Source organism: Dermatophagoides farinae, chromosome 4 (genome assembly GCF_024713945.1).
Source record: "Dermatophagoides farinae isolate YC_2012a chromosome 4, ASM2471394v1, whole genome shotgun sequence".
In the NCBI taxonomy this organism is placed as follows: domain Eukaryota; kingdom Metazoa; phylum Arthropoda; class Arachnida; order Sarcoptiformes; family Pyroglyphidae; genus Dermatophagoides; species Dermatophagoides farinae.
The window spans coordinates 5,369,714-5,397,457 of NC_134680.1; the positions used below are offsets into that span (position 1 = coordinate 5,369,714).

The 27,744-nt window shown below is 26.5% G+C and overlaps 3 protein-coding genes across 5 annotated transcripts; all 3 read right to left on the reverse strand.

Annotated features, from left to right (window-relative positions):
- Nucleotides 1-168: 168 nt before the first annotated feature.
- On the reverse strand, nt 169-3,924 carry LOC124491014 (uncharacterized). 3 transcript variants are annotated; one of them, XM_047053609.2, is made up of 3 exons: nt 3,514-3,924; nt 1,400-2,437; nt 169-1,274 (listed from the first exon to the last, which is right to left on the reverse strand). In XM_047053609.2, the coding sequence occupies exons 2-3, from the start codon at nt 2,433-2,435 to the stop codon at nt 613-615; spliced, it is 1,698 nt and encodes a 565-aa protein (XP_046909565.1). In that variant the 5' UTR covers nt 2,436-2,437; nt 3,514-3,924; the 3' UTR covers nt 169-612. The 3 variants fall into 3 exon arrangements, with proteins under 3 accessions (XP_046909565.1, XP_075586024.1, XP_075586025.1); XM_075729909.1 differs by lacking the exon at nt 3,514-3,924 and adding an exon at nt 2,680-3,119; XM_075729910.1 differs by lacking the exon at nt 3,514-3,924 and adding an exon at nt 2,539-2,632.
- Nucleotides 3,750-14,947, reverse strand: LOC124490284 (uncharacterized). Its single transcript, XM_075729911.1, has 6 exons — nt 14,712-14,947; nt 11,197-12,951; nt 10,811-10,971; nt 6,875-6,903; nt 6,222-6,758; nt 3,750-3,816 (listed from the first exon to the last, which is right to left on the reverse strand). The coding sequence occupies exons 2-5, from the start codon at nt 12,257-12,259 to the stop codon at nt 6,308-6,310; spliced, it is 1,704 nt and encodes a 567-aa protein (XP_075586026.1). The 5' UTR covers nt 12,260-12,951; nt 14,712-14,947; the 3' UTR covers nt 3,750-3,816; nt 6,222-6,307.
- Nucleotides 14,948-16,060: 1,113 nt separating this feature from the next.
- On the reverse strand, nt 16,061-19,694 carry LOC124490285 (G-protein coupled receptor 83). The gene is made up of 5 exons (XM_075729974.1): nt 19,337-19,694; nt 18,543-18,749; nt 18,156-18,316; nt 16,821-16,849; nt 16,061-16,747 (listed from the first exon to the last, which is right to left on the reverse strand). The coding sequence occupies exons 1-5, from the start codon at nt 19,692-19,694 to the stop codon at nt 16,072-16,074; spliced, it is 1,431 nt and encodes a 476-aa protein (XP_075586089.1). The 3' UTR covers nt 16,061-16,071.
- Nucleotides 19,695-27,744: the final 8,050 nt, after the last annotated feature.

Consider the following 27,744-nt stretch of genomic DNA (forward strand, 5'->3'; position numbering starts at 1 on the left):
TATCTAAAGAGATACACGATATATTTATCGATCAATCAGTAAATATCGTTATTTTAGATATCGATCAATCGATTTTCAGTGAATTTGTCACTACTATAGACAAATTTGTCAATCAAAAAAAAAAAAAAAAAAAAAAAGAGAAATGCAAAATGTGGAAAAATTCAAACATTCGTTCATCAATGAAATTTTATTTATTCATTTTCTTAAAATTCAAAAATAATTTATTTTCAAATATAGATTTCAAACACTGTCAACAACATTTGCTTGTTTGTATTTTCGTCGTTAAAGTGAAAAAAAAATAATTTGATCATATGATGATGATGTGGACAGAATATACAGAAAATAAAACAACAAGATGTGCGTGTGTGTGTGTGTGTGTGTGTGTGGGTGTGGGTGGGTTTTACTTGAAGTTCTTTTTTCAAGATAATAAATTAATCATGTTATTGTTTTGTTTTTTTTAGGTTACAAAATAGAGAAAAATAAAATAAAATAAAATAAATGAGAAGCCAAAATAAAAACTTTTTTTGTTTGTTTGTTTCCATTATGGTAGTTTCATCACAAAATTAATCAACATCAACATCAACATCATCATTAAGATTATCATCAATTCAATTATTCATGAAATAAATGTGAAATAAAATGCATAAGACCAAAACCAATGGCCAATGCAATCCATTGTGCAATACCGTTTAAATGTAAACGTGATGTTGTTTTGTCTATTATTTCAAAGAATACGATATACAAAATAGTACCAGCTGATATTGCAGCCAATACAATAATATGTAGACTTGATTCACTTGGTGCATCTGATGCATCATTCATAATCATAATGAATATAATACCAATTGGTGACATTAATGCAAACAATGTACTGAAAAACCATAATATTAATTTAGCTCCTTTGATTGGCCGTTGTTTAATCAACATTGATGATGATGATGATGAGCTAGTGATTTTTTCTTGACATTTTTCATAAATCTGAAATGATAATATGAATGCAATTAAAAGTTTATGTGATAGAATTGCAATCAACATTGTCCATATTTCATCATTTTTTGTTTGTACACCAATGGATATGCCATCAAATATTGAATGGCAAGAAAAGGCAAGTATTAGAAGAAAATTATCAATGATATGTGGCCATATTGATGATTTATTATCATTATTTCCATCATAATTATTCTGCATTATAGATAGATCATTATCATTGGAGATGATTGTTGTTACATTGTCATCTTCTTGATGTCTATGATGATGATGATGATGATGTGAACCTAGATTGAATTATAAATGAAATAAAAAAAATTTAAACTTAAAATTGGAATAAAAAATTCATGAAAAAAACAAAAAGAATTTCACCAATTGTGAAATGAGAAATGTCTGTATAAATGATATTTACATTGACGTTGTGTACATGTATTATATCCAATTGTTTGCTGTTGACATGATGAAATTGGCTGTGTTTCACTTAGACCGCTAGATAAAACATTGGTATTCATTTTTTTACCACTATTATTACCACTTATTGTGGTTGATGTTATGGTTATGATTTCTTTATTATCAGATTTCATTATTTTTTGTTGTTGTTGTTCACTAACAATCATTGTCATTGATGATGATGATGACGATGATGATGATGATGTTAACGGTGGTGGTGATGATTGTAAATCATCATTAATTTGTAAATCATATTTAGCCACCTGTTTATCACCACTGATACATTGTCGAAATGATGATGATAAACGTCTTCGTCGTTGTCTTGATCCAGATCTTTCTAATGGTTTATTTTGTCTTTGTTGATCATCATCATGATTATGATGACTATGATGGTGGTGATGATGATGATGGCCATGACCACCCAATATTAGATGCATCAATTCTTCGAGAAGAAATATACCAAATAAACCAGCACATGCACACATATCGACCAATGGTAATGAATCTTCATCACAGTCGCCACAACCAACTATTGTCATTACAGTCATATTAACAATATTTGTAATATTCGTGATATGTGTATTATTATCATGATGATGATGATGATCCCCATCATCAGGATTAAGATATGATTCATAATTTTCACGAATTTCCGGTAACATATGTACGAATGCCGTATAGAATAAAACACCACCACCAATTTGTGTTAAAAATTGTACAATACGATCATGATGGAACCAACGTTTTTTTGATTTATTCGTTGTTTGTCGAATTACCAATGATGATGATGATTGTATATTATGATTACTACCATTGGTCACGGGTAAAGTATTGGAATTTTTTGATTGTCCAAAATATTTTGTTGAAAATTCCAATATATATACTGGTATTGTACCCATTATTAATGTCAATATGAATAGAATACCAGCGGCAATCAAACGTATACCGTTTGAATCGGATGCTGATTGTTCGGTTGTTTCAACAATATCCATCATCATTGCTATTATAATCGAGGGAGAGAACAAAAAAAAAGAAATGTGAAAAAAAAAATTTAATTTTGGAAAAGATGCTTTTTCTCCTAATAACAAAAACGTTTTCTACTTGACTACTGGATCCAAACGATCAATTGGATCAAAATGGGTGAAAAAAATGGAATTGGAAATTCAAAAAAAAAAACAAAAAAAAATTTAAGCTTAAACACGGATATATTAGCATCGATTAAAAATTAACCACTTAACGTACGGTTTTTGTATTTATATATCCATACTAAAAAAAAAAAAAAAAATGGAATTTGTACATTTATGCATATACTACGCATTAAGTGGTTAAATTTTAAATGATAAAATAATGATGAAAATCATCATCGAAATTGTTATCAGCAGCACAAGTATCAAGATCAATCATAATCATAATTAATAATTAATAATTAATATAAAGTATCTATGTTGAAATGGAAAAAAAATATATACAGGAACAAACTAATTGATCATAAATGGTAGGCGTTTCATTTCACATTAACCACTCTTGATGTGTATAATAATAATACAACACATAGTTAAATTTCTGATAAAAATCAGCACATTGAGTGGTTAATGATTCAGCAAAAAAAAAAAAAAAAAAAAAAACAAAAACAGAGCTATGATTTTATTTAGATCTAAAATCCGATTGATATGGCTATGATTGGATTGATTTTTTTTTCTTTTTTGGCTAAGAATGTGTTAATAAACGATTTTAAATTTTGTTAAAAAACAAAAGAAAATTATCAATTTAAATCCTATTACAGATTACGGATTAATACGTTGATAACTAATGAAACAAAGGCTCAAATTTTATTGGAAAAAATATATGCTGATATGGCATGCGTAAAATTTTTTTTAAAAAAAACGTTGTTTTATCTCATCTATCCTGGTAGTAAAAGTGTTGCAAAAAAAATTAATTAATTAATTAATTAATGATGATATACGACCTTATCAGTGTTGATCATTTCAATTACAAAAAAATAGTAATGGCAATTGCAATGTTTTACAGTTGATTTTTTTTTTGTTTCGTTCAAATTTCATTATATGATTCACTTACTTAATTATAATAATCGTTCTGGTTGTTTTTTTTTCTATTCTGGATTTTGTTGTTTCGTATTATTTTCAAAATATATTCTTCTTAAAGTTGTGTTAATTTTGGTTGATGAAGATGATGTCAATTGTCAATTGTAGCTATTTGTTTTTATTTCCGATTTTAATTCCCGTTCCTTTATACACATACAAGTTATTTCGAATTTACACCATCATCGATGATAATAATAATAATTAATAATCAATAAATTCGTTCACTTATAGGTTGGTTGGCAAGGAAAAAATGATCAAAATTGAAATGGACAAGCGACTGGAGAGCAAAAAAAAAAAATGCTATTATAACTTGAATATAATTTGTCTGTTTTTTTTTGTTGTTAATTTAATAAACTAAAAGTTCATCACTAAAAAAAAAACATCATGTTCAACAATGAGCAATAGAGAGCTATATATATATTCAATGATGATGATGATAATCATCATCATCATCAATCAAATGATTAGATATATTGAACTCTTAAACGATGTGAATAGAATTCCAACTGCTGAACGAGAGATGAATAAACAAAAACACAACAAAAAAAACAACATTGATTTTTCGACTTTGTTCTTGCAAATTTTGTGTGTGTGTGTGTGTTTGTTGGAAAAGATAAATGTGACATTTATTGATTAAAAAAAAAATTATGAAAAATAAAAATTAGGTTGTAAATCAATTTAGTAATATTTTATCGATTTAGATTCGATTATTGATTGATTGATTGATTGATATATTTAAACTGAATAAGCATATGTATATTTTCTATAGAAATGAATGAACAAATTGATTTTTGTTTCGTATATAAAATTCAATGTCATGCTATTTTTCTTGTTTGTGAGCTATAATAATAATAATAATTATTATTATTGGAATTATAATATAAAATTTAGGTCAAATAGTTATTTGACACACACAAACTTCATCAATGAATATCATCATCATCGAGTGTGTGTGTGATGTTGATGGAAATGAAAAAAAAAAGATTTTTCCATTTTTGTTGTGTATTCACGAGATTCGTTTGTTTTTCCATGGAATTTTTCTCTATTTGTCCTCTTTTTTTTCATTAATTTATTCACATTCATTCACAAAATCAAAGTCAAATTCTTAACACAATATTTTTTTCCACGAATATAATTGAAATATCACTAAAAGAAAATTCTATGTGGTGAATTTCCAAAAATAAAAGAAATGATTTCGTTTTTTTTCCATTAATATTCACTGGCCATCATCATCATCTTAATCATTATTTTCTTTGTCATCATTTGAAGAAAAGAGGCAAAAAATACATTGATTGAATTAATTTGAATATCATTTAGACAAAATAAAAAGAGAACAGGATAGCAACAAGAATAAACAAAACAAGTTGTGATCATGCAAATTCCCGAGAAATTGATGACTAAAGAGAAAAAAAAATTCCCAGAATATTCAATCAACAATGGGAACAGGATAAATGTTGTATGATAAAGTGATATGGATTCAAGAATTCAATCAAAGCAATCGATTCATTTTGAATATTTTGAACAGAATGAAAACACAGAAACATAGAAACACAAAAAGTGGATTCTCATTTCGGATAAAAAATTCTAATGATAATGAATTATTGTTGTTGTCATTAGAATTTCGTTTGTTTGTTTATTATTTGTTTATCTATTATAATATATATTAAAATTATCACCGAAAACAACAACAAGATCTGATTCAGTTTCTATTGGGAATTTTATTTTTTCAGATTTTTGCCTTCCGTGCTTCATTTCATCATTTAAAACTATGAAGAAAAATAACAGCTGCAGCAGCAACAGAATTCAACAATGAATTCAATCCATAAGGATTTTATTGCTTTTCTCTTTGTTTATCTCATTAATTATATCAATTCAAAATGAAGATATTTTCCATTTCCTATTATAAGCATGAAATTCCAATACAGAATTAACAATAGATGCGTATGTGAATACCAGTCACATCCAAGATGAAGAAAAATTGGATTCATATTCGACAGAATAAAAAAAATCAAAATTCGATGACGTTATCGATGATTGAATGAATTATTTTTCATCAAATCTACAGGGAAATTGATGTTTGTATATGTGTGTGTGTGTGTGTGTGTTTTTTTCCATCCACATCTCATGCAATGGAAACATTAGGAGATCTTTCAGGATCTCTCTGTGTGTGTGTGTGAACGTCTGTGTGTGTATTTTATTATTATTTTTAGAAAAACAGAGACAACCCCTATTCCATAATATATAGGGACAAATAAAAATCAAAACATATTAAATCACAAATTTACAAGATATGATGATAAAGTTATAAATACAATCGAAATGACCAAAATTTTCCAAATAACAAATCAAATTACGCATTTAGGGCTAGTGTCAATATCCATAATCGATAAGATTATGATAACGTTCGATTGCTAATTTATATTGTGGACATTTTTTACTAAAAACTGAATGATTGACATTTAATTCAGCACCAGACCTATTTTTTCTGTGTTGATTCCACCACAAACAATTAGCACAACTAGATAATTGACTAGATTAAGTGCATGTTCTTGATTCATGATTACCATGGCATTTTGAACAGACAAGAGCATTTTTTACATTTTCCAGATTTCAAAAAGTTATGATCGATCATTTTTAAACACACACACACACACACACATACACACACATACACACGCATACCTGAAAAATAACGATTTGAATATATATTTTTTTTCAACAAAAATATGATATTTTCTTGAGAATTTTTTTTCTTTCTTCAACCGGAATCACTTGTAGGTGTTGTCGTTATCATCATTATCATTATTATTATTATTATCATACAAAGTTGTTGAAGTATTAGTAGTAGCAGCAATATTTAATGTAGTATTTGTCATAGTATTCGTTATTAACGTCATTGATGATCGATTTGGATGTTGTTGTTGTTGTTGTTGTTGATCATCATCATCGGTAATAATGGTTATAGCTGTTGTTAAATTATTTTTGTTATTATTGTTGTTATTGTTTTCAACTGAATTTGATGCATTATTATTATGGTGATTATGATTATTTTTTACCATCATTAAAATTGATTCATCATTTTGTTGTTGTTGTTGTTGTCGTCGTCGTTTTAGTAATAATATTAATCCACAACAACATTCTGTTGCACCACAGCAAAGTATTTTCATTGCTGTTTTACGAAAATTTTTATTCAACCAACAATATATGAATGGATTATAGCTAATAAATGTGTAATTCAATGAAATTAAGAGAAAAAAAATATTGAAAATTGATTTATGAAAAAGTTACACGTCATTCAATTTAGAAAAAACAAAAAAAAAAATGATCCAACTCACCTAACTGAAGACATTGCAATCCAATGTACCTTAATGTAAAAAGATAAAACAAGAGAGAGAGAGAGAGGGAAAGAACGGGGTAAAAATGAAATTAGAATAATGGAGTTATTTTGTAATAAATATAATAAAAATTCCATTGGCATGCACAGAATAATGCCGTAAGCAGAATATATTTTTATAATATATGGGACAAAAATCCAAAAAAAAAAATCGCAATCAACTTTATTCGAAATGAGAACAGAACAAAACGAAACAAGAAAAAAATCAAATTAATTTGAATCATCACGAATAAATTATCATTTGGTTTTCGAAGAAAGTTGAAAACATCAAGGGAATTTTTTCTTATTTTTTTTGTTCTAATATTGCATTAAAGAGAATGTAGATGAAAAATTTTGAAAAAAAAATCTGAACATAATTTTAATGATGATATAAATTCCCAAAAGAATCAGATACTGTTTTTTTTTTCATTTCAAAACTAAATTCTTTCTTAATCAAAATAAATCAAAATTATATTATAATCTTTCTTGACCACTCTCTCTGGTTCGTGTCTGTGTGTGTGTGTTTTCCACCCTGTTAGTTACAAACGGATGAACGAACAAAATTATCTCGAATGAAAAATTGAATGACAAGAACTTTTGTTGTCGTTTTTTTCCCGTTGTAATTCTATTGTTTGTTTGTTTATCACATTTCTTTTTTTTTGGTGTATGTGTACGTGATGATGTTGGTGGTGCTTTTGGCCAATTATATTATCCATAAGCTGGACAATGATTTTGTTTTCAATTTGTTCTCGAATTTTTTTTTTTCATTCATTGTTATTGCACAACAAAACTACAAAAATCGAAAGAAATCGGGGAAAAAAACGACAATTTAATCCCAAATAAATGAACAAAATTCAAAATCGAAACAATTGATAGATTCCTACAAAAAAATGGATATGAAAGAAATGAAAAAAAAACAAAAGATTTTGTGACAAACAATTTAAATCAAGGACAAATATTCTCGATCACCATCATTTCGAATTTTTTTTTTTTTTTTTTGAAAAAATGTGGATAAAAATAGCAAAACCGAGACAGAAAAAAACAATAATAATTCAATTACAGAATCGAAAATTGAAAAATTCTAAATTTCAATTCCAAATAACAAGAACAACAGTGAAAAAAAAATTGGCTAAAATTTCATTTTTTTTTCTCAGATATAAAAATGAATGATTTCTGTAAATGATCGAAAAATTGTTGACAATTTTTTGTTATATAATAATGGTGACAATGATGATGGGAAAAAATAAAAGACGACAATGGCGTCGATCTCGTATATTTCAACGTACAGATTTTCATGAACCAACCACAACAACAACAACTGCAGCTACAGTGACAACTGAAACAATGGCAGAAATTGAAAATCGATCCACATCATCATCATCATCATCATCATCATCAATGACAAAAACAACAAATGAAATGATAAATGGACAACAAACATTAAATTTACCATTATTATTATCATCATCATCATCATCATCATTCAATTGTAATTATATTCCATTAGTTTTTAATGGTAAGTAAATAAATAGATCAATCAATCATTTGATTATGAAATAAATAATTTTTCAAAACTTTTAGCCATAGGATGTATATTATTTGCCATATTACGTATACATAATCCATGTATCGATCTGGATATCTATTATAAATTATTATTCACAAATCATTATCATAATAATCGTTTTCGTTATCAAAAAAGTCGTATAAATAATGATGGTAGCGGTGGTGCCGGTATGACCATGATACAGATATCATCATCATTGAATTTTCATATAAATTCATTACGTGGACGTATAAGAAATGGAAATTTTGTCGATATTATTATTATTGTAACATCATCATCATCATCATCATCAAATCATGATGATGATAATAGTGATATTCATAACACTAAAATGATGTCAATGATGATTGATCAATTATGTCAGACAAGATTTATATTAGAATTGAATGAATATCGTCACCGTTTATCATCATCATCATCATCATCATCGATATTGCCATTATCATCAACATCGACAAGATATATTGAACGCAATGGCTTAGATGATAATTTTAGAAATTTTATAAATAATGATTATGATAACATAGGAATTATTAGTAATAACAACAACAACAACAATGCCAACCACCACCGGAATAATCAACAACAACAACAACAACAACAACATCATGATAATCATTGTAAACATAATCGAAAAATTGAAATATTGTGCCTTATGAATAAGGATTATTATTCAGAAAAAAATGAACATTCATCATTATCGATTCTAAAAGCAATAACAACAGCAACATCAACGTCAACAACAGTAACAGAAATGAAAATGGCTAAAAAATTACCATCCTCATCATCATCATCATCATCAACATCAATTGATGAACAAATAAGTAAAGATGATGAAAAAAATGATATAAAAATAGAAAAACAAACATTATCCCAAGAGAAATTAGAATATATGAATCATGATGGACAAAAAGAACAACAACAACAAAATTGCCATTCAAATGATAATGATAATGATTCATTTGAATATCAAATACAGTATACTAATGATGATGAAAATATTATTGATACTAAATTTAGCACTGGAAATAACAATAATGGAAATTTGAATAAAAAGTCCGTGATCTCATCATCATCAGCATTGAATAATGAAGAAAATTTGATACTGAACAACGGTGATAATAACGACAATAATGACAAAGATGATTTGGATGATGATAATGGACAAGAAGAAATCATTATAAATCGAATATCAATAATCAAAGTGATAATTATCTTAACTATGATATTTATAATCAATATCATTTCAATATTTATCATGCGACCATTACAACAACAACAACAACCAAAACGACGACAATAACAATAGCAAACAGATGACGAATATATATATATGATTAAAACGTAAAACAAACGCTACTTGTGTGTGAACATGCAGATCATAGATTGATGGTGGTCAGACAACGTTTTTTTTTTTTTTTTTTGTTGTTGTTTTTCATTCATTTTTGCCAATTGTTTTATCATTATTACTAGTTTAGTAAGAGTATTTTTTTTCTTGTTCATATAGATATATAATCTTCCATGTGTGTAAAAGTTAAAAATAAAAAAGTTTTTTACATATTTTTTTACACATGAAAAATTCTACACATTTATTGTTTGGAATTTTTTCTCCTATGTGTCGTTGACAACAATTTTATTGTGTGTTTTATTATACACATTTTTTTTATGCTTAGGACTTGACAATAATCATAAAGTTTTTCCTAATATTTCGAATCCAAAACACGAAATATTTCTGATAACCAAAATGATAATTCCTGTAATTTCATTTGTTTTTTGTTGTTCATTCGATAGAAAAAAACAAAACACACACACACACACAAATCATGTATGTTTGGTGTATATTTGAATGATAAAAATAAAAATATAGTGGTGACATATGAAAACAATGAAAAAAAAATCACACAACGGAAACACCAAATGCCTGTCAATTTTGGAACGAAAAAACAATTTATTTTTTCAAACATTTTTCAATACTAGTACAATGCTCAATATATATTCAGTAAACATAATAATCTTCAAATAAACAGAAGAAAAAAAACTGTGTGTGTGTGTGTGTGTAGGCGGATGAGGATGAATCAAAAAAAAAAATCAAAGGTAATACTACGGCAGTGGCAAACATACAAATATAATTCCTACAAACAACAAAGAAAAAGGAAATTCAGATTAACAAATGCCATATTTTCATGCACTATAGTGATTTGTGTTTTTTTTTCAACTGTTTTGGATTTTGATTTGATGAATAAAAATAGAAACAAACAAAAAAAAACGAATGAATAAATGAAGCGGAAAATAAAAATGAACAAAAACACAAAATGGATGAATAAAACTTACAACCATAAAGATACGATAATTATATTGTAACCAACCAGCATCGGTTAATATATGAAATATATGCAATGGTAACCAACAAATGGCAAATGCAGCGACCATAAATATTAACATTAGAATACGACGAAATTTTTTTCGTTGTCTTATTCGAGCTCTTGCGTTACCTTTTGTATTTTTTTTTTTTTTTTTTTTTTGATCCAATACGTGGGTGTAATTAATGAAAATTTTTTGAAAGTTTTGGAGTTTTTTAGGTTTTAAAATACGCGTGGTTGTGATGTTATATAAACGGAAAAAAGAAAGAGAGAAAAAAGGGTTAAATTAATTATGAAATTTAATTAAATTTGCTGATGCTGCTGCTGCTGCTGCTATTTGCTATAATAAAAATTTACCTTTATCATCACATAATTTGCCTTGTCGATGAATAATTTTACCAATTTCAATATAAAGATAACCAACAATAGCTAATGGTATGAAATATTGTGTAATGAATACGATAATCGTAAGTAAAAGATCGGCTTTAATTGAGAAATTTTCCAATAAAAAATTTTTCACATTTTCATTGATTGGATTACGACAACGTTTCATTGTTTTATGATCAAAATTCAATGGTGACAAAGACGACGACGACGACGACGATGATGATTGAAAATGAGGATGATTGTCAACACTAGCGACAGGATTTTGGCCATTTAATTCATTTGAATATGAGTTATTTGTTTGATTATTGTCATAGTTGTTATTTGTTGGAATAGAAAAATCTGGATTCTTTAATAAAAACAAATGTAATATATATGCTATATCTTCTTTAGCAACAACTTCAGATGAATATGTGAATAATAATGAAATTAAAGCCGATGATAACCATGTAATAATGATCAAAATATAAATTGTACGACGTGTAAAACCATCATTATTCATTATATTTGTTGATTGATTTGATGTTTTTGTTGTTGTTTTTGTTGTTGTTGTTGTTGAACAATATTTCCAACAATGACAACAATAAAATGATAATAAATTTTTAAATTGAATAAACGATTGATGAATTTGATTGAAAATATTTCGATTATGTTGATCTTTATTGATCATTATTTCATTATTAATTTCAATGTCATGATCATTATCATTATTATTACTATTAATCGATTTTGTCCTTGTAATTGTTTCTTGTTTATGAATTATCAATGTTGTTGTTGTTGTTGTTGTTGTAGGATTATGACGATTATTATTATTAATTACAACAGATGATGATGATGAAGGATAATTATGATTAAAATGATGACGAAAACCGGATAAACTTTGATATCTTTGTATGGCAATAATAGCCATCGTATAGCTTGATATATAAACAACAACATATTGTAAAAAATTCACTATAAAACACATTGATGAACCAAATGACCATGAAAAATTTGCAATACGAAAAAAATTAAATGGTATATTGAATATAGTCATTAAAATATCCGAAATGGCCAATGATAATATTAATGTGTTGGTTTTTGTACATTTTTGCAAACAAATACGACAAACAAGTAGATTACCGAAAAAAACTAATTAAAACAATTATGAAACATGCAATACCATAATAGATATGTTCTTGACGATATGCGTCCTTTACTATTGTATTAATTTGTTCTTGAAATTCTTTTGTTATATCCATTGGATGTTTTCTCATCATTGTTGATGTTGATAATGTTGTTGTTGTTGTTGTTGTTGTGGCTGCTGTTGATGATGAAATTGTTGGAATTATTGATAATAATGAAATATTTGATTGTAAATCTTGTTTTTGTTGTTGAGCATAATTTTGTTTGCCCAATAGAAACATTATTTGATCATCATTATTATCATCAACATTATTATTTGAAGCCAAAATTGTAGAATTATGTATGGCTAATATCGTTGCTTGTGCCATAATGGTGGATGATTGTTGTAATAATAATCTTCTACCATCATTTATAATAATATCCATGATGTTGATTTGATTTGCATTTTATTAGAAAATTACTTATTCGATTTTTTCCAATAACATACGTTGGAATTTAATTTCATTTCACACACACACACACAAAAAAAAATCCTAGTATCCGGGTGACAAAAGTATCAATGTCCACTTAGCTGTCGATAGATAAACATGGAAAAACATGTAACTAAATGAAATAGACATAAATAGAGAAAGAAATTAATCAACTGGAAAATTGTAATTTAATTCGATTAAATATAGCAATGAGGCAACAAAAAAATGAAGAAAAAAAAATAGAATAAACTAACATGTAATTCATAAATTTTTATTGCAAATCAAAAGGCATGAATGCATGCATGAATTTGTGTTTCAAAAAAAAAAAACGAAAAACGTTTCAAGAATTTAAATTTTATCATTTCATTTCATTCGTATTTTTTTCAAATACTTTAATTTGACTGAATTCTGTTTATAAAATTTTCCTATTTTTTTTTATTATTTATTTTATAAATAAATTGCCTAAAGAATATTCTACGTGTCCAATTTAGATGATGATAAACATATGAGAAAAACATCGTCATCATTATTTAAACATACACACACACACACACATACATATTACAGAATGAAAACAGAATTGAATTCACTATAAAATTGGTTGACTGACTGATGAAACTGTTGGCTTCACTGCAGAGTATTTTTTTTTTTTTTTTTTTTGAATTTCACACATAAAATTATGATGACATTCCATTGAAGACGATGATGATGATGATTGTCAAAGTTTCAATATTAAATTGAATTAAACAATTTCCAAATTGTCTACATTTTTTTTACGATTGATATTGTGAATTTCAGAATGAAAAAGTTTTTTTTTCTCGAATGAAAAACTTTTTTTTTTTTTTTTGAATAACAATCAATTCGAAATTGCTGTATCTATACAGTGCAAGTTTTGAATAAGTTTTTTTTCTTGAATAAATCTTTTGGAAAAACACAATGACAATATTGTGAGAAAAAAAAATTTCTACAAATTAAATATCGCTCCACTAATCAAATAAAATCGGTTCCATCGTCATCATCTTTGTCATCATGTTTGATTCAAAAAAAAATGTGAAAATAGATATCATTGACATTTAATGTTTTTTTGCACATCAAAAACGACAACAACAACAGTGAGAACTTTTATATTTATTTAATTTCTATTTGAAATTGAAGGTAAATTAAATTTTTTCACCATTTTTTTGTGTGTGTAGGTGTGTGAGTAAACAAACCCAAATATCATATTAATGAATTATTCTCCATTATAATGAATCACATTTTTATTATTCTTAGTTAGCATTTCTTACACAAACACACACACAGACACTTTTCAATTTAATTTTCCAACAAAAAAGAATCAATAATAAAATCGTTGAAATCAATAACAAAAACATGCAAACAGACAAACAAATGAGGTGTAAAATACCAAAAAAAAAAATTACATATATCAAACAACTGGTTTACACAATGTGAAACAAAGTGTCAAATCAGTCATTAATTATAAATAGTTGAATATATGTTAATTATGATGATTAAATAATGATGACGACAATCAGACCTTGAATTTTTTTTTTTTTTTTTTTTTTTTGATTAATACGTTTTCTATCTAAACCTAGATTCAGACATTCATTGTTCATCATTGTTTCAAGCCATGTATTTTTTTTTTTTTTTTTTTTGCTGTTGCCTAATTATTTCTGAAATTTTTTTTTTGCCAATGATTTTGATGAAAAATAGTGTTGGGCAAAAGAAAGAGAGAGAGAAAAAAAAATATTCATTTACGTTAATCATTTGTTAATAAACATCATCATATGGTAAACATTTTTGATGATTAAAACATAAATATCAGAGAAAAAAAATGACAAGCAAAACATGAATATAATAATATAATAAATACAGTTCTGGCTCTCTACTTACGAATTTTTTCAACAGAAAAAAAATGAATGTAGAACCAATCAATGATGATGATTTTTGTTTTTTTTTTTGCTGTCAAATAAACTGATAAATTGTCATAATTGATGAGTTTTTCTGAATTTCAACAGGATATTAAAAATTTAACACACACACACACACACACACCCTATAGATATGAGATATGAATTATAATTACAATTTTCAACATCAAATAAATGAAAAGAACAAAATTTCGATAGAAAAACTTGGCAATATTTTTCATGAGATATAATGAAAGGATCTACAAAAATAAAATCAAATATATAAATGTGGAATCGTTCTGGTTTGATGAGAATTTAATATAGGAAAGAATGTATTACATAACAAACCCACACACACAAAAAAACGCAGGACATTTTACTTATGGAAACGCATGCGTCGTATGAATAAACGGAAAAAGAATCCTTTTTTTGCACCATTCAAAGAGAGATAAGAATAATGAGAGAGAGAGAGAGAGAGAGAGAGAGAGAGAGAGAGAGAGAGAGAGAGAGAGAGAGAGAGAGAGAGAAAAAAAAAATCGACAGCAAAAAAAAAAAAAATGTACAAATAAATGAGCACTACAGAAATTATTCAAATGAACGTGATTTTTTTCCTGTTCATCCAATCTTTTTCATCTTTTCGTTTCTTCATTCTGTCCAATTTATTCAATTTACAGCAACAGCAACAACAACAACAACAAGAACTGATTATGATGATGAACACTTGTTTATTTTCCATCATTTGAAACCAAAAAAAAAAAAAAAAAAAAAAACACCACAAAAAAGAAAATTCTCGTTACATCTGATAAAATTGACATTGAAAACAGTATTATTATTTCTATGGATTCCTACCAAATTCCCAATTCGATATTATGGTAAACATGATTATCATAAGTAGTGAAGAGAGAGAGAGGAGCCATGAATCCAAAATTCTCTATTAATTCATTAATCATTTTTATTTTTCTTGAAGCATAAAAATTTGAATGCAACATTTTTTTTTGTATTTTAATACGATTATTTTATCATTTATCATATTCTCTTCATTCCATTACTGTTATTTGTTTTCTAATTCCAATGATGATTGATATTTTATATTCTAATCAACCGCATTGGTGGTAACAATTTTTTTTTATTCGTTGCATGAAACAGATGCATACACATTTAGACAGCATAATCGATTTTTTTTAATTAATTTTTTTACATCCATGATTTTCATGTGAAGAAAAAATAAAAAAATAAAAACTACCAAATGGAATTTGAGAATAGAAAAAAAAATTATGACATTTTTTTTCATATTTACTCAACAGATGGCAGATGTTATCATCATCAATCATTCGAATTAGAAATTAGAAATTTGATGTATTCATTGTATTAGATTCACCATCGTAGTCATCATCATCATCATCATCATCAAGATTATTATTTTCAATTGATTTTTCTTGTCTAATTGACAATGATTTTGTTTTTAAACGATATTGTTGATAATGTTGTTGTGGATATGTTCCAAATCGTTTTCGATGGCTACCATCATTTTGTTGTTGACCACCATCATGATCATCATTTGAATGTTGTTGACGATGAAAGCATCCAAAAATATGATTAATACTATCAATTTGTTGTTCACATTGATTGATTGATGAATTTTGTTGCTGCAATTGTTCTATTGAATCATCGATTAATGATAAATCTTGATGAATTCTATCATCATCATCATCATCATTATTTTTATGATCATCGTTTGTAATAACATTGTTTTGATAACAATGATGGCCATGATCATCAAATTCTGTGTTTACATCCACTACTTTCTTTTCAATCACAAGATTATTATCATTATCATGATTTTGATTTAGAATTCGATGTAAATTTTGCCGGTTATTATGATCAGAATTATGATTATTATTATTATTACAGCCATTATTATTATTATTATTATTATTGTTTTTAAAACAAAAACAAAATATCGATATCGTTGTGTGACGAAAATTTTTATTTAACCAACAATAAATGAATGGATTGTAGCTACAAAAAAAAAATTATTAACAGAGACAATCAATGATAAAGTGGACACAATCAAAATTCTGATTCTACATACCTGACTGATGACATGGCCAACCAATGAACCTATATATAGAAACAAGATTAAAAAATTAGAATTAGAATTTAAATCACAAACAAATCAATTTGCATCTCATTTCATTTGTAATTTTTTTACAGCGATAAAATTTCTGTTTTTTGTTCGTAAGCACAATGGAAGTTCCACATTTTTTTTTTGGATTGAAAAAAAATTCCATAGATTCTACTTTTGTATAATACTGGCCAAATTACATATATCTCTTAACATTTAATTTTGGAAAAAAAATTCCTCATTATTTTTTTCCATTCATTCTTCTAGTTCTTTCTTTTGATTCTTTGTTAAATGAAATTATTCGATTCACGTACATCATTATTACCGACAACAACAACAATATCATCATCATCATCATCATCATGATATTATTATCGGATCGGGAAAGAAAAACACTAAAAACACACATGCACACTGAACACAATATTCATGACCTCTATCACTTACTTACTGCAAATCTTGTTGCATTCATCTTTGTATTTTTTTTTAAGAACCAATTCATCATTTACCCACAAGCAAATGATATGTATGTACTACTACTACTGCAACTACTATTAATCATCATCATCATTATTTTTGATACTATGTTAAACCTGATTTAACGGTAAGAAAAAAATGAATTGGATTCATCATCATCGAAAATTCATAATAAAGTCAATTACATCATACAATTTCCTTTATTTTCACCCAAATTCAATGAAAATTTGATTTATAAGAAGAATAATGATGAGAAAAAATAAAAATGGCGATCACATACCCGCACACACAAAGGCTACCTCAATATATGGTTAGCAATAATTTAATTCAATCATCCAGTTGTGAATGTGTTTATTATGATGAAGATCGAGATCAAATTAAATAAATCACGCACACACACACTTGAAGATATACTTGGCTTGATTTTCGTTATTTTTTTTTCTCCACCACTTTTTCTTTCTATTTTTTTTACATTTTGGGATTTTTTTTCTGTATATCCATTTAAAAAAAACCATTTTTTCTGTTCTTTTTTCTTCTTATTTTGGGGTTTTTATTTTTCATTTTTTAACCTTCTGTACAATATATATTCAATTTAAAAAGATTACAAAATTTGATAGAAAACCATAAATAGCCAAGCTATATGGTGGCCGCCCACATTTGGATTTTACGATGATGATGATGATGATGATGATTGATTAATCGATATTGTCTTTGACCTTTTTCATTATGAAAATCCGTATAGAATATAGAATTATATGGAATTTTTTCAAAATAAATTTAATAAAAAGATGAAACAAAAAAAAAATACGTAGGCAATGCACTTACCATCATAAATATACGATAATTGTAATCAATTAATCCAATATCGATTAATATATGAAACAAATGTAATGGTAGCCAACAAATGGCGAATACCATGACCATTAATATTAACATTAATAATCGACGATTCTTTTTCCGTTGTCGTATACGTGTTTTTGCGTTTCCTTTATCATCGATGACCACCACGGAAATGGTAATAAAAAAAAAATATTGTGATGATGATGGGAAAAAAATTGAAAAAATTGAAAAATAAAAAATTAACATATATATCGTGTGTTTGCATATGAAAAAAAAAATTTGAATAAAAAAAGCATAAATTTTATGAATTTCATTGAAAAAAAAAATTTGATCATGCATAAAAAAAATGGAAAATGGAAAAAACAAACAAACCTTTGACATTACACAGTTTGCCTTGTTGATGGATAATTTTACCAATCTCTATATATAGATAACAGATTGTTGATAATGGTATAAAATATTGTGTAATAAACACAATGATTGTTTTGAATAAATCAGCTTTTATATGGAATGTTTGTTGAATAAAATTTTCAATATCATTATTGATTGGATTACGACAACGATATATATGATTTTGTTCTTGTTGTTGATCAATAAGAAAATTTTCAAGAAAATTTGTTCGATTTTTATTATTACTATTAATAATCATACCATAATCATCATCAATATTATCCGTATCATTGGAATTTTCTATCATGGACGATGATGATGAATCTTCATATAAATCACGAACCAATATTTCCAATATATATGATGCATCTTTTTTCATAACAACTACACTTGAATATGTTAATAACCATGAAAATAATGATGATATTATCCATATGATTATAATGAATAAATAAATAGTTCGCATTGAAAATGAATCATCTATTATGGTAGTAATATTTTTATGCTGATCATCATTATGTTGTTTTTGGTGATTACGATGTTGATGATAGAATAATAATCGTATTATTTTATCTAAATGTTGATTATAGAAACGTTTTAGCAAACGAATCGGTGCCATACAACAACTGAATACAGTTGAATATTTTTGTCGATAATATTGAAAAAATGTTGAAAAATTATTTTGATCATGATCATGGTCATCATCGACATTATTATCATTTTTGTTCTGTTGTTTTTTTGTTGTTGTTGTTGTTGTTGTTGTTTATGCATAACACTCAATTGTAATGCAGAACGAAAACGATATACACTATAATAACGTTGCAATGCAATAATAGCCATTGTATATGTGGAAATATATACAGCACAATGTTGAACAAAATTCACAACAAAACAAACAATTTGTCCAAATGGCCATGAAAAATTTACAATACGAAAAAAATTAAACGGTATATTGAATATGGTCATCAATAGATCAGAAATAGCCATCGATATGATTAATGTATTGGTTTTTGTTAATTTTTGCCAACAAATTTTACATACCAATAGATTACCGAAAAAACTTAATATTATAATACAAAGATAAGCAATGCCATAAAATATACGTTCATTACGATATGTATCATTCGTTAGCATACGTATATCTTCACGTAATAATTTCAAATGATTTAATCGATCTTCATCATCATCAATGTCATCATTGATAATAACATGGCTATTATTATTATTCATTAGTTGATTGTCGCTAATGTTATTCATTGTTGTTGTTGTTGTTGATTCATGTGCTAATACCGTTAAATTTGTTGAAAATTTTATCGGAAATTCAAAATTAATTTGCATGATGATTATTATAATGATGAAAATCACCATTATGTTGTTGTTGTTGTGGCTATTTTTATTGCTGTTGATGTACATTTTCCGTTGAATGGCCATTATCGTTGATTTTTTTTGTTTGTTTTTTGTTTGCCAGATGAACAATTGATTCTTTGTGGTAATGGACAAAGTATTTTGTGAGAGAGAGAGAAAAAAAAACAATTGAATAAATGATTAATATGCAAAAACATTTGAAATGCCAAAAATGATGAAAAAAAACAATCATTTTTTGAATGAAAAATCTGTGATTGATTTCTGTGGAAATGGAACACAACAACAGGCATTTTTTTTCAAGAAAACTTCCTTTGCGTGAATTTTTTTTTTTTTTGAAGATATTAAAATTCTAAAGAATCTCAAAACAAAATTCCTGATCAAAAATCAAAAATTGAATTCAATAAATAAATGAGATATACAAATAAAGACAGAATAACGTTCGACATCTTGAATTTTTTTTTAGTTTATTTTCTTTGCGGAACTTGTCTATTGTCTATTGTTTTTTTCCTCTGATTTCTGCTGGACTGTCGAATTTCTTTTTTTTTTTTTTTGGTTTCATTGCAACAAAAAAAAACTTGCGTAGAAAATTCTAGTGAAAATTCTAGTGAAAAATGTCAAAAAATTGAATTCTTTTTTCCACGTAGCATATGGTTTTTTTTTTTTTGTTATCAGCCACATCACAATATGTGATAAATATTTTATCCATTTTTGTTTGTTTGCTGCTTGTCATGTTTATGTAAATTTTTTTTTTTTTTTTTGACAAAAAATGAATTTTTTGAATAATAAAATTGGATCATATATAATGAAAATAATGGACAAATTTATGTTGGTCTGGATGTTTTTTTTTCTCAATCCCATTGTGTGTAAATTATGATTTCAAAAACACATTATTATCCATCTTCTCTGTCTATTTTTTTTTTTTTTTTTTTTTGGTTTATTGTCATTTTTGTAATTTTTCATTTTAAAATGAAAATTCAAATTCATCACTTGTTGGTTGTTCTCTCTTGATTCTGGAGATGAAAAATAAATAATACAAATTATAGTGTCAAAATTGCAAATGTTTGTCTTACCGATTCTGTCATTTTTTTCGGTTAACACCAGCCGATGTAATGACTTTTCTATCTGAAACCTTATCCAAGAGAGGATTTTGATTTCGCACAAACATTTTTTTTTTAAAAAAAACATTGAAGAAAAACCGATTTTTTCACATTAAAGTCAGAAAAGGTCATTTTTTTGAAAAAATTCTTTAATTCGGGCTGTAGCAAAAGAAAACCGTGTAATGTTTCTTAAGAAAAAAACAATCTCCAGTTACAAATGACTCAAAAAGCCAGAAGAAAAGAAAAGGAAAGAAAATCAGACAGAAAATCGGATATGCTTCAATTTTTTTTTCATTCCAAAAAAATTCTTCTTAAAAAATGCAAAAAAAAATCAAAATGTAAACATATAAGACCGGGAAAATACAGAAAAAAAAATTTAATTTCACTGTTTTTCATTTTCATTTATTTTTACTATTTGTAAAGAATAAATTAAGTGTTCCTAGCGACTATGACAATGTTCATCGATTTTAAATTTAAATTTTCATTGATCAAAAAAAAAAAAAAAAAATTCCACTCATTAATAAGAAGAAACAGATTCTTTGAATCTTTTGATTTCAATTGTTGTGGATTTTTGTTTTCAGCTATACATTGACAAGACAGTTTGTCGTTAAAACGATTGTGGTATTGTTTATTCTGTGAAGAATGATACAAAATTCATCATTAATTCGGATTTATAAATTCATCATTGAAAATTCCGTATTTTTTTTTAGTTTGATTCGCCGTAATATTACATTGGAAAAATGGAAACAAAATTAGATTAAATGTTGTTAAGAATATAAAATGAAATGGATGAATTTCATTACGGGTAGATGAAATGAATCAAAAAAAAAAAAAAAGTTTTCTCAATTCAAAATAAATGAAAAATCAAGGATAATGCAGAATAATTTATTCAATAAAGTTCCACAGGTGATCAATTTGTTAATAGCTAATAATAATGATATTAATAATAATAATAATAATCAAAATACGTACATCTTTAGCATTAAAAGTTTTGTATTGATGTTACTTTCAACATCATGATGATGAAAACATGGAATAAAATAAATGACAAAAAGTAAATTGAATAATTTTCAGAAGAAAGACAATATTCTGTTATTCACAGAATTTTTTTTTTTTGGATATGAATTACACACACACACACACACAGAGAGAGACATTTATTTACATAATTTAATCATTTTAAGTTTCACTTATTGATAATGTTGATGATAATTGATAAAGTTTTTGCGTTAAGTGAATCTAACTTTTTTTTTATTATCTCTGGTTATCTTTATCATTCACATCTTCAATGATTGTATTTTGCATGAATGTTTTTTTTTGGTAATAAATTTTTGTTTGAAACAAATCAAATGTGAACACACACACATCACACACACACACACGCAAACATTATGAAATAAAGGAAAAAAATAAATCAAAGATTCTGCGCTGGCCACCACCACCACCACCATCATCATCATTGCCATGAAATCATCCATATTCCATTTGATTTGGTTTTCTTCTTATTCTCTCTTTCTCTCTCTGTATCTCGATCCCCATGCCCATCCATTTTCGAGTTTATTCCATCAATAGGCACGAAAAACATTTGGTAAAGTTTTCATATTAATGTGATGTGGAATTTTTTTTTTAATATTCTCTGTACATCGGTAAATGTCATACAATAATAATAATAATGACAACAACAACAGCGACGACGACGACTACAACATTATCACATCATCAACAACAACAAAAACAAGCATGTTGCTTTAGCTAATGAAATTTTGTAATAGAAAAGTTTTTTCTTTCAATTTTTTTTTCTAAAAAAAGGTTTCTAATTTCACCAACAACAATAACACCCAAAAAAAAAAACATTTTGGATTATAACAATTTCAATGATTTTGAACGATATAGCATATGATTGGACCAAGGGTAAAATTTCTTGAATTCATCATCCCATCAAGGGAAGGTTAAGGAGAAAAATTTTGAAAAGTCAAAAAAAAAAAAAATGTAAAGAAAATTGTTGACGACACTTATCAAGGAAATGGCCATACATTTGTCTTTAATTTACTGGGTTTCCGTATGATGATGAAGATGAGCATCGATTATATCGATTATACGATTATCGTTTTATTTTTATTTTTATTTTTTCTTCATTGCATCAGAAAAATATCCACCATCCATATATGAAAATAAAAACATCATTTTTTTCCCCCCATCAAACAGGAAATTGTCTTTGATGAAACAAAATGGTCAAGAAAAAAAAAATTTTCAAATGAATTCAAACATTTTTTCTGTCCATAAACAAATTAAAGAGAGAGAGAGTTCCTAGATGGACATCATCCATGGTCCATTATTATTATTGTTATTACCATTACCGGATGATGATGATTGCAATTCAATGGAAATATGTGATGTAAATGTCATTTCAAGAAATGAAAAATAATCTAACGCAAACATTTTATTTCTCTGTCAATTTCAATATTTATCATCAATAATTTTAATTCAATTAAATTTTAAATTGATGATAAATTTACGAAATAAATAAATATAAATGAGAAAAAAAATAATGCAAACTTTTCAATCAGAAATGATGAAAATTGATTACAACCAATCTGATTCATTGTTACTTATTTTATGTAATCATCATTTGTGTTGTTTGACTCATATCATTTGATCATAATGCTTGTTGTTTATCATCATTTTTTTTTGAGCCAGTGATATGATTTTTCAAATGTGTGTGGATTTTATTTTTCAGTAATAAAAATATTTTCAATCTCAATGATAAATTTAAATAATGAGGAGCCAATTTTAATTTTCGGTTATTATTTTAGTATATATATAATATACACATGACCGTATGGCGTTTATCTACATGATGATGATGATGATGAAAGTCATTGGTCATTTGTCAAGAAAAAACAGAAACAGTAATGTAACTTGCAAAAAAAAAAAAAAAAAAAAAACAACAACACCGGCAGACATAGCAGCCCGGTTTATATGATGATGATCATCATCATCATCGTTTTTTGTTGATTAGCCGAGAAAATTAAAACTTGAATAACACAGAAAAAATGATCGTTTAAAAAAAAAACAAATTGAATTCATTTTGTAAATCTTTAGAAAGAAAAAGTTTAAGTATCATATATTTGGTTATTATCATCATCATCATCATCATTGGTTTAAATTGATGATGTTTAAAAAGAGATCGATAACCGAACAAAATAAGAAAGAAAGCAAAAGAAGAAGAAAAAAAAATCCATCTAATTTTAGCTAAAATAAAAATTGTATAAAATTAGGCCATCCATATGATGATGATGATGATGATGATTTGATATAAAGCCGAACCAAAGAAAAAAAAAGCCGTCGACATCGATACATCTCGATTACGACGATATGATCTTCATCGTCGCCGTCGTCGTCGTCATCATCATCATCAGCATGCATAATCTGATCATATATATGATCATGCGTTATAAAGAGAAGAAAAAAGAAAAAGATGAAAATTCAATAAAACCAAAAAAAAAACAGGTAAAAATTGAAAATTTTCCATTTTTCCATCTCAAATCAAGAAAAAAAAAATTAACCTTCTTTTTTCTTCATTAGAAAATGACCATGTGAATTTTGTACATTTATAAAAAAAAGTGAATGAAATGACAAAAATGATTAACTTGAAGATTAATAATCATTTTTTGTTTTGTTTTGTTTTGTTTTTTTTTTTGGCTATTTTCACCTAATCCAGACAGAAATTTTGCTTTTTTATTCTTGTTTTTTTTGCATTTCAAAATTTTCGCTCAGATTAAATTCAGCCGTCAGTCAACAATAACCACAGCGAAAAAAAAGTTTACTTTTACCAGACAACAAAAAAAAAAGTTTTTCACCAGCGTCACCGATATACCTTGGCTATAAACTAATTATCCATAATACAAAAGTTGGAATTATCCAACAACAACAACGACAACAACAAAATTGCCCAATTTTTTTTATTGTTTCGTTTTTTTGCTTCTTTTTCGAAACAAAACAAAACAAAACAAGGAAAAAATTCCAAGAATGGAATCAAACTCGGTTTTCTTTACCCACTCTGGTTTTTCAAAGATTTCAGCTAGATTTTGATTAATCCACCATATGATTCTAAGCTTTATCAGATTGTCAATGCTAAAATTGATCAATCAATCATGCATCTTTTTTTTAATAAGCCACTTTGATATTAATTTATTCAAATTGAAATTATTGTATAATAACAACAACAACCAACAATAAACAACAACAACAACAACAACCAACAAACAAACAAGGAAATAAAAATCAATACACAAAGAAAGATTTCATAATTCAACACTTTTATCAAATGTACTTGAATGTTAATAATGATAACTAGATTTTTTTTCTGTTTGTTGTTGTTGTTGTTGTTTTCATTATTTTTTTCTGAACAACAATATTTATTTGGAACACACACACACACATGTAATACACATGTTTCACACATCATGATGATGTGAACATGAAAGTTTAGCCTCAATAATTTTTTTTTCTTCGCTTTTTCTTGTTGAATGTCGATAATGATGATGATGATCATCATCATTAGAAAATCAATGAAGAAAAATGAAGGAAAAATAATGGCAAATTTGACATTCAACAGACAACAGGTCAGGTTTTTATTTTCTTTTTTTTATTATTATTATTCTGACCGAATGAATGATTTAATGAATGAATGGATAATGTGCTTGGATAGTTTGCATTTTTTATTTATAATGTCATTTGTTTTTGTTGTTGTTGTTGTTCCATAATAATGATTATAACATTAGTGCATATGTGTGTGTGTGTGTGTGTGTGTGTGTTAGGTTGACTATCATCATCATTTTTACGTTAATAAGAAAAAAAAAATCCACGTTCCATAATCACTGAGATTAGACATTTACATCATTTAATAATGATCATGATCATCATCAAAAAATGAAAAGATTGAGATTAGAAATCTGTGTTACTAGAAACTACTAAAAACAAAAACAAAACAAAAAAAAAATCTTTTGGCCTCAATATAACTGAATATAAATGAATGAATGTGAACTATTGATCCAATTGGCATTGACTATAATACAAAAGTTTCAATTTTTGATTCATTCTTTGTTGGTAAATTAATTCCGTACTTGATTTCATCATCATCATCATCATCAATTTCAATGGCAATAATCATATTTGAATCAACAACAATGAAAAAATTAATCACGTCTTCCTAATACGAAGTTTGGCGTAATAATGAAAAAAAAAACAACAACAACAACAGTATCAATGATTTTCAAGAGGAATAAACAGAGAATAATAGCAACCAGAATAAAATGAAAATAATTTTCACACCAATTCAATTGTGCGTGTACTTGGATTTGTTGTTGTTGTTGTTGTTCGACTGTCTAACACCCTTGAGAAATATAGAAGTGCAAATCGACAAAACAAAGAAAATCGACATTCAAAAAAAAAACTGGGGAAAAAAATGGCTGAAAATTAGTTGAATGAATGCAATGGAAATGAAAATGAGGTGAAACAAGTAAATGAAAAAGAATGATGATGATGATGAAAATGAATTGAAATAAGACGAAATGGAACTAGTAACCGAAAGAAAAAGCCCAAAAATCATCATTATTTTTTATTTGTTCATATCATATTTTATTCAAAACCCACGGACACACACACACACATACATTACCAGAATTATAAAAGATGATGATGATAATTATGTACATAGTAACTGTACTGGTTTTATATTCCTTTTTTTACATTATATATTATTTTTTCTTATGAAAAAAACGATTCCGAAAATAAAAACGTTAGTTTCTATGCATAAATGATTCTATCGACCAGAAAAAAAAAGATTTTCAGATAGCTCTCTATATGTAACCGACAACAATACACAAATGATTATGAGAGAGAGAGAGAGAGAAAAAAAAGCAATAAAAATGAATCATTATATATGTGGTGCGGTGCGGTTAACCAGAAGATGAAACATAGAAAAAAATACAATCCGAAATACATCCTATTTTTTTCAATTTGATTTTGTTCTAGTCAGTTCTAGTTTTGTCATTTATTTTTTTTTCAATTTTTTTTCAAGAAATCTACTTGGAAAAAAATTAAACAATACAAAGGAAAATAGCTCATTAGTGAAGATAGAAAAAGAAGAACAAAAAAAATTTGTGAATTTCAATTATCTTGAAACATTTTCATCTTTATGTGGATAAAAGTAAATGAAATGTCTACACACACACACACACACACAGGACAAACACAATCTTAATATAGATAGAGATCCTCGTATGAAAGTTTTTTTTTTTTATTATTTTAAATGTCATTGTCATTATCATCATCATCATAATTCATCCATATAAGTGGATGATGTTTTTTTTTTACTTTCAAATTGTCAATAATTCATTGAAAATTGATTATCATAGACTACTACTATCACTATATAACGGTTACCAAGCCTATTTTATCATTTTTTATTTTTTTTTTGTTTGTTTCCGTGGAACAAACTTGTTATTTTTTTTTTTGACATCAAAGATCATGAATGATGATGATGATGGGTCTCTCTTTTTCTTTCGTTATTTTCAATTCAAATCAATTTCTAGTCAATTTTAACTAAAATTGCCAATCTCAATTCAATTTTTTTCAATGACAACAATAATTTGATTGCAATCTGTCAACAATTTTCATTACTCATATCAAATAACCAGACGGAAAACAAACCAATATAA